At 45.9% G+C, this 14,610-nt stretch overlaps 1 protein-coding gene across 7 annotated transcripts in view; it reads left to right on the top strand.

The window, feature by feature from the left end:
- Positions 1-14,610, top strand: part of plecb (plectin b) — a 187,079-nt gene that overhangs the window by 16,270 nt on the left and 156,199 nt on the right. For 2 of the 7 annotated variants that reach the window (XM_045704618.2, XM_045704614.2), the window contains exon 1: positions 2,710-3,008. The exons of the other annotated variants lie outside the window; for them this stretch is intronic. In XM_045704618.2, the coding sequence (XP_045560574.2) occupies positions 2,918-3,008 (91 nt within the window). In that variant the 5' untranslated portion in view covers positions 2,710-2,917. Of the gene's footprint in view, positions 1-2,709; positions 3,009-14,610 lie in introns of those variants that run through there. 7 annotated transcript variants of the gene reach the window in all.

The raw sequence follows: 14,610 nt of genomic DNA, 5'->3' as shown, positions 1-14,610 counted from the left end.
AGTGGCGAGTGAGGCGTTTGGACTTATCCTGTTTCCTCACAGGAAAGCCCCCTGGCTGATGTCAGGGACTGGCCTTGGTCATGAGAAACTCGCTGATAGAACGGCCAGGACAGAAATGAAACAACGAGGGGAGATTTTCCTACGGTACTGTCTCTGCTCCCTGTCATTGTGCTGCTGAGGGGATCTGACGTTTAAAGACACTCATTCTGACTGCAACATTCTAACAGTGTAATTAATACATTTCTTATATGCTATTGCAAAAATAATAATTTGGTAGTGTTTATGAAGGCTGTGGGTAACGTTAGAATACTTTTTTTATTCAATATTTTATATCAAAATCACATTTTTATTAGTTTATGTTACTGTGGGCTATATGTATAAAAAAAAGTGTTCAATCAATTTTATTAGTGTTTGTTACAACTATGAAACAGAAATGTGTATGAACATGGTAACAGCTTCGTTTTATAACAACTAAATAAGGGTCAAGATGCGGGGTCAACTGATGAAAACATCAGTAGCCTAAACATCATTATATGCGCCAAGTGTCCTTGATAAATAGTGAAACTCAGCACAAAAGCAATAATGACATTATAATGAATATAAGTGTCGATATGACAGCAGTCAAAAATAGTCCATTATTATCAGCATGCGCTTGTGTGCGTCTTCACGCAACGGAGTTAGTTGGATTTCATTTAGCTGTTATCCCTTGTCCTAACAGTTGACAAAATGTTTGTAACTTTCACTCGTTGACACACTTTGACATACCTTTGTTGGTTGTAGTGCGTAATAGTCTCCGGTTTTCTCTTTATAGGTGCCTTATTTTGCGCAGAGGGAAGAAGTTTTGTTCATGGTGCCGGCCAGACTTGTTTTCTTTGCAAGCAACTTGGCCATAGTGACATTTCTCCCCTTGCCTCATCACCACATTCTGCAACACTGATAGGCCAGAGTAGACTGATAGGACTGCTTTGATTGGGTGGACTGATGTAGGGTACATACCATTTTAAGATTAGAATTAGAGTGGATCAATACAATAGAATGGGCCGCCCTGTTCTTCATTCACAGTGGCTGATTACATAATTATGCATTGTTCGCACCCCCTCGTTCATCAACTCACCCATTCTCCCCCTTTCTCCCCATCATGCTTTACTTAATTTATTTATTCTGTTGTTATATGTGTTCAATTAGTTTCAGTATAGTTTAGGTTCAGTTCTGAGGCAATGATCAGAGTGATTATCAACTGGGCACGGCACTTTCAACTGTTGTAAGAAGGAGCGGAGCAGGTCCTGCTGTTGGGATAACGGGCAACGTGCCCTCCTAAAACTGGTTAGAACTCCGGTTCTGTTAGTGATATTAAGATTCTAACAGCGGCAGTGTGTTCTGTAGAGTTACAGTATTTAGGAAAAGTCAAGGACAGAGGGAGGCATGACTTTACAAATGGCAGAGTAATAATAATGAAACAAATCATGAACAGTCAAATGACAGCTTTCACAGGTTCTAGTGTTGTTAATGCATGGAATGGATCTTTTACTCTCCGGCCTGAAATAAACACCGTTTTATGGAGATGTTCCTGTATACGGGGCGGCAGGTAGCGTAGTGGTTGGAGCGTTGGACTAGTAACCGAAAAGTTGCAAGGTCGAATCCCCGAGCTGACCAGGTAAAAATGTGTCGTTCTGCCCCTGAACTGTTCCTAGGCAGTCACTTAAAATAAGAATTTGTTCTTAACTGACTTCCCTAGTTAAATAAAGGTCAAATATGGCTGGATGGATGCTTTCAGTACAATGTCAGCGTTGTTTTATTGCTTTCCCACCACTACAGATGATTCACCAACACTTTTATGTGGCTTGTATGGGTGCCGTAATGAGGCCGCCAAATCAGGTGGGATATTAAATTGATATATGAAGTCTTGACATAAAAAATAAATAATAATTGTCCCTGGATTGTCAAGTGGAGGAGCTGCTGAATATTCAATGTTGCTTGCTTTTGAATGAGCTTGTTCCCAGAGGATGACAAGGGCATATCTGCATTGTAACTAGTTTTTAAACGTATTCATCAATTGAGAGGCAGCAGCATCAAAACATTTACTTCCACTTCCTTGTGAATGACCCGGACACGCCAGCTAGGCAGCAACAGCAACAGCTAGGCAGCAACAGAAAAATATCCTTGATCATGAGAATTGTTTTATTTGGTTTGTTTTTTGTAATTCAATTTAGCTTTTTGGTTTCTGTGATTAGGATTGCATATACTGTACATTTGAGTGTATATATATTTTTTAACTGTTTGTGTTTGGGTCTTGCATCTTATAATGAGAATTTGCACTTCCTTTTTTAACCCTAAGTCAGGAATTGGGCCCGCTGTAGAAATGCTGTAGCAGCTTGTTTGCTACTGGGTGTGACTGTGAGTTTGGTTAGGAAAGTACATGCTAAACCCATGTGGTGCTTTACTACAATGCAATGGTTTGATGGTGTGCCTGCCTGACAAGTCCTGCCGGTGTGCCCAATACATTTCTCTCTCTCTCTCTCTCTCTCTCTCTCTCTCTCTCTCTCTCTCTCTCTCTCTCTCTCTCTCTCTGTGTGTGTCTGTGTCTGTGTGTGTGTGTGTGTGTGTGTGCTTCCCCTGCCATGTGTCTTTAAGAGCTTAAGAGGAGGAGCCTGGCATTCATATTGAGTATTTCTCTGTTACGAGGGGAGGGGGGGAGAGGGGGGGCGGGTGCTGACCACTGGAATGAAGTTGAGAGCTGTGGAGAGCTCATAACCTACTGAGAGAACTACAGAGAAGACAGACAGACAGCAGGGGTTGTCGCACGAACAGGGAACGAGAGAGAGGGAGCCCACTGACCTCAAAAGGAGAAGAAGGAAGAGGAGAACAACAAAAAGAGGAGCAGAGGGTGACGTGCCCCAGTTGACAGACAGCGCCGGCCATGGCCATGTACGAACCCGCATGCCTGCCCCCCGATGCAGAGGAGCAGGACTTCATCCAGGCGTATGAGAACGTCAGGGAGAAGTACAAAGGTACCTGCCAGCTAGGGCCCACACACTCACATAGAGGGGAGACTGCTGCTACTGCTGCCGGTGATGACAGGATGGAGTGCGCGTGTGTGAGGAGGTGTGGGGCAGAGGGAGAATGTGTGATATCGGTAGCTCTGCACAGGGGTGTTAAGAGCACGTGTTTGTATAAGCCTGTGTACCTTCATCTGTCTTTCTGCATGTCTTCCACACGTGTGTGTGTGTGTGTGTGTGTGTGTGTGTGTGTGTGTGTGTGTGTGTGTGTGTGTGTGTGTGTGTGTGTGTGTGTGTGTGCGTGCGCGCGCAACAGGGAGTGCAGGCGGCCAGCCACACGCTGCCCCTCCAGAGTGCTGAGTGAAGTGTTGATTGGATCACGTTTGCTGTCACTCTGCCGGTCTCGCTCAGTGGAGGTTGTCAAAGTTCACTGTTGATTTACTCCACTGCTTTACTTTGATATGTGGCCATAGCCAACTAGGTCTACCATTCTAACCTTTGACCTTAATGAAATGGAGAGGAGAGGGTCTTACGTGTGCTGTAAGTGCTCATCTGATTGTGTTATCTTTTGCCCAGATACAGTTTATGGGACGTGGACAGGTGTTGTTTCTCTACAATGAAATATACTGTCAATTTACCAGAGCGTATCATCACATTATGTGTCTTCTTAATTGTCTCTTTTGAGCCACTTGGCTAATGTTCCTGGGAAAGAATGTTCTGTCATTCACAGCCGGTCACAACCACTGGTTGGAGTGTCAAGATCTTCTTTTGGTTCATGATGTTCATGATGTTCATATGGTATATAGGTTGGAATTCAGTGCACAGTCTTTGTTTAAAAATGTCACCCTGCTTTTACACGTCTGAAAAGTGAAGGCATACCTGTGAGGGGAGTCTACCTGGTAGTTTGTATAGGGCTTTATACAGTACCCCAGACCAGTCTGTGATTTTATATCACCATGGGGAAAAAGAGCTAATGTGTAAATGCATACTGCAATGTGGACTTGATTGAATTGAGCCCCCAGTCAGAAGTGGGTTTTGGGATGCACAGGTGATTATGCACTACCCCAATCATATCATACTGCATCCATTGACGATCAGGCCTCATCCACAGAAAACCTCATCCACACCCCGAAACTCCTCCATTGCTATTTCACACCTGCATCGGCGTGTCTTTGTACCCATAACTCATTCTCTCCACATCCCCATCTCTCTGCATGTCTTCCCTTATTCCTGTTCTGGATATCAAAGCTTTAACTCCCTCCATCTCTCGCATCCTGGTGTTCCTTCTCTCTCCTTCTCCCTACATTTTGCTCCCCTTTTATGTATCCCCGTTCTGCTTTCCCCTAGGAAGTAGTCCTTCCAGCTGGTCCTTCCTTCAGAAAACAGAGAGCTCATCTATAAATATCGCCCCAGTTTTTTTTTCTCCGAGAGAATCTGGAGAATGAGCCCCTGTGCTGAATCAATTTTGCTGTTGCTGGGTGGATCTGCACGTTTGTGGGTTTCTGTTACATGAACTATATATGGGGGGGGGGGGGGGGGGGGGGTGTATGGGTGCATGCATACACGTGTGTTTTGTTTTATTTCAAGCTAGTTCTTTGTGTGTGTTTGGGGGGGGGGGGTTATAGAACGCGTGGCCAAGAACGGTGGCAGGCAGGTGTTTATATTTGAGACGTTCCTCTGTGTTCTGTATTCACAGTATCTGTCCTACAGGCAAGGAACGTAAAACAGGCAAGGCTGTCCTGCTCCGCTCTCCTTATTAAGGCACAGGAGTCAGGGAGGCAATGAGCTGCTCATCTGTCTCTCTCCATCTCTCCCAGTCTCTCTCTGTCTCAGACCCCTCTCTCTCTCTCTTTTGCTCTCTCTCCGTCCCTGTATCTCTGTCTCTCTCTCTCTCTCTCTCGCCATTCCTCCCAGTCTCTGTCTCTCTCTGTATCACCCCCACTCTCTGTCTCTCGCCATTCCTCCCAGTCTCTGTCTCTCTCTGTATCACCCCCACTCTCTGTCTCTCGCCATTCCTCCCAGTCTCTGTCTCTCTCTGTATCACCCCCACTCTCTGTCTCTCGCCACCCCTCCCGGTATCTCTGTCTCTCTCTTTCTCTCTTTCTCCGTCTTTCGCCATCTCTCCCAGTGTGTCTCATTCTCTGTCTCTCGCCACCCCTCCCGGTATCTCTGTCTCTCTCTTTCTCCGTCTTTCGCCATCTCTCCCAGTGTGTCTCATTCTCTGTCTCTCGCCACCCCTCCCGGTATCTCTGTCTCTCTCTTTCTCTCTTTCTCCGTCTTTCGCCATCTCTCCCAGTGTGTCTCATTCTCTGTCTCTTGATTTCTTGAGCCAATTGTTTTAATCTGAACCTGTGTTCTTTTCAGTGATGTCATAGTGGTGTTTCCTCACTATCATGCACAGGTCAATCTAAGGTCATGACGGATCAGACTTCTTGTAAACCCCCTTGCCTTCAACTCTTGTTCTTCTTTGTGTATCTCTCGGCATATAGTTGGACCTAGTGTACCTACTGAAGTCCGATAATTGAAATCATTTAGTCTGTAAACATTGCGAGGTGGCTCGCAGTTCACATGTCTAGTTCTTCCGCTAAGACATCTTTAGCCATAGCAGCATACCGTGACAGTGTTGGAGTTTCACTGGGAGATTTCATTTCGTTGTCCACACTCACCACTCACCGGAGAATTCCCCATTCGTTTTGAGCTGTCGCGTGCTTCTCGCCTCACTGTTCCAAGTAGGAGTGGTTGCCATAGAAGTGCCGGATTATGGAACGCTTGAATGACTGCGCTCGAAGTCTGGGGTGGAGTTGTCAGCCGATGATTCCGAAGTGATTATATTCAATGAGAGACGAAAGCTGGTGATGCATATTATGTGAGATGAGGTAAATATATCTGAATAGTCTGTCATACAGCAAGATGGACAACATGACACTAGGGTCTTACATTCATCACAGTATGTACAGTATATAGAATGTGTCCCTCTCTAGGAGTCCCTCGGCCTGTGTTCTTTGATCCACTGTCATATCAGGAAGACGGACAACATTAATGGATAACAGTACTGTAATACGTTTGTAAGTGTTTATATATATATATATCCCTCTGTCGGAGTTAGTCAAACATTTCTCTTTGGTTCATTTGCAGCTCGGGAGACAACATGACGATACTCTCTTACATTCGTCAGAGTTTGTGTATAGAACATATCCCTCCTTGGAAGTTAGTCAACCTGTGCTCTACCTATTTCATTCACTTGTGCTGTCTCATTGTCCCAGCATGGCGAAGGGAGTGAGGGAGGCAGGCAGGCTACTGTAGCTGGCCGGCTTCCCAGCGTCCTCTAATGCAATTTGTGACGGCAGGTGATGTGGACAGGTCGTCACTGGGCCACCGGTGAGGGGGATTGCCCCAGTCTGGATGGACGTGCCGGGTGGACGGGCGGACTACGGTTGGCATCCACGCTCTCTCCCACCGCCAACTTCCATGGCGCCTTCCTATACCCCGCGGGGGCTTAAAATAACCCCCAAATATAACCTCAGCCTTGTTCGGCCAGCCAATTAAATAGTTATTTTTGGCTCAAGGGTAGACTTTGATTGTACCATCTTATTCTGGGGTATTAAACACATACTTATACGGACTGTGGTTAATAATTTGATTTGATATAAATGTGCTTATGCTATGGAATGATGGAATCATTACTCATGCTACTTAAAAAAAGTGGAAAAAAACAAAGGTTTCAGGTTGTAGAAACAGAGGGGTACGCTCACAAGAAAAGACTGGTGAGTCGTGACAAGTCGAACTTGATGAATCTCCATAGATCAATCAAGAATCTGTCAGTGGATGACTTAAGTTATATTTAGGGGTCTTGTGTAAAGTCATTTGGGAAGTGGTCAGTCACCCAGCTTTATGAATGAACAAGCTATTCAAAACCCGTGGTGTCTATTCTACCGTAGATATATAATGTGCGACTGTAGTGACTTTGTCTGTTTTAAAGCGGTGAGTGAGTGCGTATACTGTATATAATGAACAAAAATATAAACGCAAAATGTAAAGTGTTGGTCCAATGTTTCATGAGCTGAAGTAAAAGATCCCAGACATTTTCCGTACGCACAAAACCGGCCTCACAACCACAGACCACAGATTTCCCTAATGAAAATAACTTGGAACTGATTTCCTATTGTTTTTATATTTTTTAGTGGGGTTTTTTGCTCAGAAAACTTGGGGGGGTCAAATAAAACCACCCGTGGGCCAAATTCCGCCAGTTGGGGAACCCTGCCCTAATCTATGGATTTCACATGACTGGGCAGGGGTGCAGCCAATTCCACCCACTTGCTCAGTCATGTGAAATCCATAGATTAGAGCAGGGTTTCCCAACAGGCTGATTTTATTCGGCCCCCCAAGTTTCCTGAGAAAAATAAATATATATATATTTTATTTTCATTGTTGGACATAAAAAAACTGTAAAAAAACAAGGAAATCAGCTCCAAGTGATTTTCATTTAAGAAATCTGTTCCAAGTATTCCCATGCATAATAGAGAGATGTGATCGTATACAAATTTAAGCAAGGTTTGTAATGATTATGTTTTAGTCAAATATTATCTCTGTTTGGGCTTCTTGCGGTCAATTTGCAGTCCACAAATGATTTGTAATTATGTTCCGTCCCCGCCGAACGTCCTCTCCAAAAAAATCGTCCCGTAGCTGAATCCAGTTGATGATCCCTGGATTAGGGCCTACTGAATGTATTTAAATTGCCTGATTTCCTTATATGAACTGTAACTCAGTAAAAGCGTTGGAATTGTTGCATGTTGCGTTTATATTATTGTTCAGTGTATATATGAGCTGGCAGATCAGGTTTCCCCAATGGACAGGCTAGTGAGTGATGGGTGTGTGGTGGGCCTGAGGAACTTCTTGTGGATGATAGGCTGAAGTGATGGGGATTGTAAGGATCAGGGTCAGTGACACGTCAGATCTCCATGAATCACTGCTCTCTCTCTCTCTCTCTGTCTCTCTCTGTCTCTCTGTCTCTCTCTCTCTCTCTCTCTGTTTCTCTCTGTCTCTCTCTGTCTCTCTCTCTCTCTCTCTCTCTGTCTCTCTCTGTCTCTCTCTCTCTCTGTCTCTCTCTCTCTCTGTCTCTCTCTCTCCCTGTCTCCCTGTCTCTCTGTCTCCCTGTCTCTGTCTATCTCTCTCTGTCTATCTCTCTCTGTCTCTGTCTATCTCTCTCTCTCTCTCTCTCTCTCTGTCTCTCTCTCTGTCTCTCTCTCTCTCTGTCTCTCTGTCTCTCTCTCTCTCTCTCTCTGTCCCTCTCTCTCTGTCTCTGTCTCTCTCTCTGTCTCTCTGTCTGTCTGTCTGTGTGTCTGTGTGTCTGTCTGTCTGTCTGTCTGTCTGTCTGTCTGTGTGTCTGTGTGTCTGTCTGTCTGTCTGTCTGTCTGTCTGTCTGTCTGTCTGTCTGTCTGTCTGTCTGTCTGTCTGTCTGTCTGTCTGTCTGTCTGTCTGTCTGTCTGTCTGTCTGTCTGTCTGTCTGTCTGTCTGTCTCTCTCTCTCTCTCTCTCTCTCTCTCTCTCTCTCTGTCTCTCTCTATCACTCCCCCTCTCTCTTTCTCTAAGACTCTCCATGCATGTCAGTCTCCTGTCGACCGGCTGAAATAAGGACTCTCAAAAGTGCTACATTAATTAAACCCTTTTTTGTGTGTTTGAAATCACTTGAAATGTAAATCCATACATATGCAGTATGTATGAAGCTATTCACATACCACTTGCTTTTACCTTGCCGCAGAAGTACCGAAATTGAATAATACATATATTTGAGAACCATGCTGATCACATGTGTCTCTGTCTGTCTTGAGTTCTGTCTCACAGGTAAGCATTGTCCCTCTCCCTCATTGACTCCAACACAGGTGCATTGGAATCAGGTGTTGTAAGCCTACTGTGCTGTCTTAAATTGCTTTGCTGACAACATACCTGTGATTTTCCAGTAGTACCCTCAGTGCTTGTGTCTACTCGTAAATCGCCCCTCACCCTCTGAAGCATTGTCCTACTGTGGCCCCTATGGCTGTAGCTCTGTGAATCACACACACACACACACACACACACACACACACACACACACACACACACACACACACACACACACACACACACACACACACACACACTGAACTGATGCAGAGGTCAACCAGGCACAAATGATATGTGAATGCTAAAGGAAGTCATGAACAATTGTGCCTAGGTAGAAAATCAAAGTGTGTGTGTGCTGTCTGCTGTGTAAAATGTGTGACATTATGAGGACGTTTTCCTTAATTGAGTAGCTACCAGAATGTTCCCTTTCAAAGAGCTTAAGCTGGCAGTTTTCCGGAGCAAAAATTTAAAAGGAAAATCTCAGTAATGGACATTTTCTGTACAGTATGTCTGTGAAATCGTTGCAGCAGAAATGCAGCGGGCTCAGTGTGAGAGTGAAAAAAGAGAGCGAGGGAGTGTGTGTTAGAGAAAGAGAGGGGGGAGAGAGAGAGAGCGGGGGAGAGACATGGGTAAAGTGGGAGAGAGAGAGTCCTTTGTTCTGTCGGACTTAACTCTGAGAGGCGTCAGAACCATGCTGAGGGAAAGACCGCGGGTTATTCCGGGTCTTTTCCCGGCCTCTATGTGTTTCTGTATTCCTGTCATTCCTGCGTCAGCATTCTTAGGGCCGGTGGCAGCAGCCTGGGATAGATCAGTACTGACACACAGCTCAGGTGAGAGGTCACTTCAAGGCCAGGAGGGTCATGGCTAGACGGGATCCAGCTTTTGTCAAATGAACGTCAGATTTGACTTTTCGTAGCAGGTTAGGAGAACTTAAGCAGCACCTTAGGATAATTAACATATCAGGTTAGGAGAATTAGGTTAAGGTTAGGAAAAGGGTTAAGGTTAGCTAAAATGCCAAAAGAATTCAACTTTGGACTTTAATTTGGCGAAAGCTGGAATATGTCCTGGCCGGTCGGCTAGACCCTTCTAGCTATGACCGGCCAGGAGGGATGATAGATGCTTTACAGAGATTCCTCCGGCCTTATATGGACTTTGCAGGGTCCGCTGGGAGGTTTCCCAATTATTTACTGTCCGTTTCCTGTCAGAGAGGCATAGCTGTGCAGAGGCTACTGTTCTGTTTTCTTGGATTACAGCAAGTGCAGAATCACATATGGGCTTATTCATCAAATAGCTTTTTTTCCACAGTACAATCTGCTCTCTCTCTGTGTCTCTGTCTGTGTCCCTGTCTGTGTCCCTGTCTGTGTCTCTGTCTGTGTCTCTGTCTCTGTCTCTGTCTGTGTCTGTGTGTGTGTGTGTGTGTGTGTGTGTGCACTCCCTCGCGCGTAATGTGTCTGTTGAAACTCAGTTTTTAACAATGTTGTCAAACATTACACGTGAGGGAGCGCGCACACACACACACACACACACACACACCATCTGAGTCTCTGAACATGCTGAACAGACCGATCTGCAGTCTGCTGATAAAGTCGGTGAAACGCTGAGCCGTCCCATTCGCTGACGGCCATGGTTTTCGTCCACCTCATCTCTTCTCCTCAAGCTACATGACCTGACATCTTTGTTTGATGTTTCTCAGCCATCTTCGTTTGAAAGCGGCATGATCGACAGTTTAGCTGAGTGACAGGTGTCAGCGTTTGATGGCGTAACAGCTCAGCATACCAGACAACCTTTCAGATCTCCTTCACCCCTGTTTTAGTTTCAACCTCGGGCCGGTTATATGCTACGTACAAGCAGGAGTCACGGCATCATTTTTTGCAACAGTTCCTTTAAGATTTTCATGGAGACACATGACATTCATCCAACTGTTGTTGGGAATTATGTGGAAAAGCACTGTTTGCACCTGGACTGTGTTTGACACAATGCCTCTCTTTCTTCCTCCATCTCTCTGTTCCTCTGTTTCTCTGTTCCTCTGTCCAGGGCTACTAGGGTTAGGCTTTATTGACTGCACTATGTGTCGGGGACGGCTGCCCCAAGGCGTCAGTAAGCAATGAAAACATATAGGAGTAATCTTATTGCTCCTGCAGCTGCGCACACACATACACACACACACACACACACACACACACACACACACACACACACACACACACACACACACACACACACACACACACACACACACACACACACACACACACACACACAGATGCATGCAACATCCACATGCACTCGCACACGCGCGTGCACTCACGCAGGCACACACACATGCAGGCACGTAGTGACGGTTACATATCGCGATATTATATCAACCCTTTGGCTCCCAAGTATTGGTTTTATAAAAAATGCAATAAATTGTTGGGTAGCATTAGCTAGTGCTGGTCTGCTGTGCCTGATCAAATACTCTGGTGTTGTTCATCCTATAGCTTGTTCTCCAGTTCCTTTTGAAATCGTGAGCCAGCATCTTTTCAGCACTTTTATTTCCATGACTGCCCCCTCTTGTTTCTCTCCAGCAGACATATAGTGAGCAATATGTTCCCAGATAGCAGACGCACGTCTGCCCAACGTACGCACGATGTATACAGGCTAAATCGAGAAGATGCCTTCCAGACAACGTTTGCTCATGGCCAAGATGTCACGCAGATGCGTTTGTACGTTGGCCAGACATCAACATTCCTATTCTGATGTCTCGCCGACGTCTTCCCCGACGTGCGAACGGCAATACGAATCATATCGGCACCTAAGGATTGTGATAATATCGTATCGTGAGGTCCCTAGCAATTCCCAGCCCTACATGTACGTGGGCAAGCAGGCACACACACACACTCACCGGGGTCTAGGTCGTTAAAGCGGTATTCGGTGTCATATCCAGTCAGTGCACAGGGAATCTTCCCTCCCCCTCATTTCCCAACCCTTCCTTCTCACATGCTCATTATAACCATAGTGAGGACGGTGTGTGTGTGTGTGTGTGTGTGTGTGTGTGCGTGCGTGCGTGCGTGCGTGCGTGTGTCTGGAAGGAGTAACAGGTGTGTGTTTTGAACATTGACATCTATGTTAATGTGTGTGTCAACATGCTAGGGAAGTGTCAATGTGTACGCATGTTTGTAGAAGAAAGTGGAGTAAAGTTTCGTAAGCCACTTATTCGTCACGCTTTTCAATACCTCAGCTATTAATAAGAGTCCTAACACACACACACACACGCACACGCACACGCACACACACACACACTCAGACCCCCCCACACACACCCACATACATACACTCAGACCCCCCCCCCACACACACCCACACACATACACTCAGACCCCCCCACACACCCACACACATACACTCAGACCCCCCCACACACACCCACACACATACACTCAGACTCCCCCCACACACACCCACACACACACACTCAGACCCCCCACACACATACACTCAGACCCCCCACACGCACCCACATACATACACTAAGACCCCCCCACACACACCCACACTCAGACCCCCCCCCCCCAAACACACACACACATACACTCAGACCCACACACATACACTCAGACCCCCCCCCCCACACACACACACACACACACACACACACACACACACACACATACACTCAGACCCACACACACACACACACACATACACTCAGACCCACACACACATACACTCAGAACCCCCCCCCCCCCCCCCCTCCCTTACACACACACACATACACTCAGACACACACACACATACACTCAGACCCACACACAGCACAGAATGCATAGAAGATGAAGGTATCAGGATGGAATGGATTTAGTGTGAATGGCCACAGTGTGTATTATTTTCCATGGCCCTAATTGGACCTCTTCTTTAATGTGGAGTCTGTACTCGTGCTGTGATGAGTTGTTAAATGGAAGTGTCTGTCTGTATGCTCTGTGAAGGAGGACTGTGCTCGTGCTGTGATGAGTTGTTAAATGGAAGTGTCTGTCTGTATGCTCTGTGAAGGAGGACTGTGCTCGTGCTGTGATGAGTTGTTAAATGGAAGTGTCTGTCTGTATGCTCTGTGAAGGAGGACTGTGCTCGTGCTGTGATGAGTTGTTAAATGGAAGTGTCTGTCTGTATGCTCTGTGAAGGAGGACTGTGCTCGTGCTGTGATGAGTTGTTAAATGGAAGTGTCTGTCTGTATGCTCTGTGAAGGAGGACTGTACTCGTGCTGTGATGAGTTGTTAAATGGAAGTGTCTGTCTGTATGCTCTGTGAAGGAGGACTGTACTCGTGCTGTGATGAGTTGTTAAATGGAAGTGTCTGTCTGTATGCTCTGTGAAGGAGGACTGTACTCGTGCTGTGATGAGTTGTTAAATGGAAGTGTCTGTCTGTATGCTCTGTGAAGGAGGACTGTACTCGTGCTGTGATGAGTTGTTAAATGGAAGTGTCTGTCTGTATGCTCTGTGAAGGAGGACTGTACTCGTGCTGTGATGAGTTGTTAAATGGAAGTGTCTGTCTGTATGCTCTGTGAAGGAGGACTGTACTCGTGCTGTGATGAGTTGTTAAATGGAAGTGTCTGTCTGTATGCTCTGTGAAGGAGGACTGTACTCGTGCTGTGATGAGTTGTTAAATGGAAGTGTCTGTCTGTATGCTCTGTGAAGGAGGACTGTACTCGTGCTGTGATGAGTTGTTAAATGGAAGTGTCTGTCTGTATGCTCTGTGAAGGAGGACTGTACTCGTGCTGTGATGAGTTGTTAAATGGAAGTGTCTGTCTGTATGCTCTGTGAAGGAGGACTGTACTCGTGCTGTGATGAGTTGTTAAATGGAAGTGTCTGTCTGGATGCTCTGTGAAGGAGGACTGTACTCGTGCTGTGATGAGTTGTTAAATGGAAGTGTCTGTCTGGATGCTCTGTGAAGGAGGACTGTACTCGTGCTGTGATGAGTTGTTAAATGGAAGTGTCTGTCTGTATGCTCTGTGAAGGAGGACTGTGCTCGTGCTGTGATGAGTTGTTAAATGGAAGTGTCTGTCTGTATGCTCTGTGAAGGAGGACTGTGTTCGTGCTGTGATGAGTTGTTAAATGGAAGTGTCTGTCTGTATGCTCTGTGAAGGAGGACTGTGCTCGTGCTGTGATGAGTTGTTAAATGGAAGTGTCTGTCTGTATGCTCTGTGAAGGAGGACTGTACCTGTGCTGTGATGAGTTGTTAAATGGAAGTGTCTGTCTGTATGCTCTGTGAAGGAGGACTGTACCTGTGCTGTGATGAGTTGTTAAATGGAAGTGTCTGTCTGTATGCTCTGTGAAGGAGGACTGTGCTCGTGCTGTGATGAGTTGTTAAATGGAAGTGTCTGTCTGTATGCTCTGTGAAGGAGGACTGTACCTGTGCTGTGATGAGTTGTTAAATGGAAGTGTCTGTCTGTATGCTCTGTGAAGGAGGACTGTACCTGTGCTGTGATGAGTTGTTAAATGGAAGTGTCTGTCTGTATGCTCTGTGAAGGAGGACTGTACTCGTGCTGTGATGAGTTGTTAAATGGAAGTGTCTGCCTGTATGCTCTGTGAAGGAGGACTGTACTCGGGCTGTGATGAGTTGTTAAATGGAAGTGTCTGCCTGTATGCTCTGTGAAGGAGGACTGTACTCGTGCTGTGATGAGTTGTTAAATGGAAGTGTCTGTCTGTATGCTCTGTGAAGGAGGACTGTACTCGGGCTGTGATGAGTTGTTAAATGGAAGTG

The sequence above is a fragment of the Salmo salar genome, chromosome 02, assembly GCF_965601325.2.
Source record: "Salmo salar chromosome 02, fSalSal1, whole genome shotgun sequence".
NCBI lineage: Eukaryota > Metazoa > Chordata > Actinopteri > Salmoniformes > Salmonidae > Salmo > Salmo salar.
Note: the sequence above shows the minus strand (reverse complement) of the source record. Positions and strands in the feature narration are given on the sequence as shown.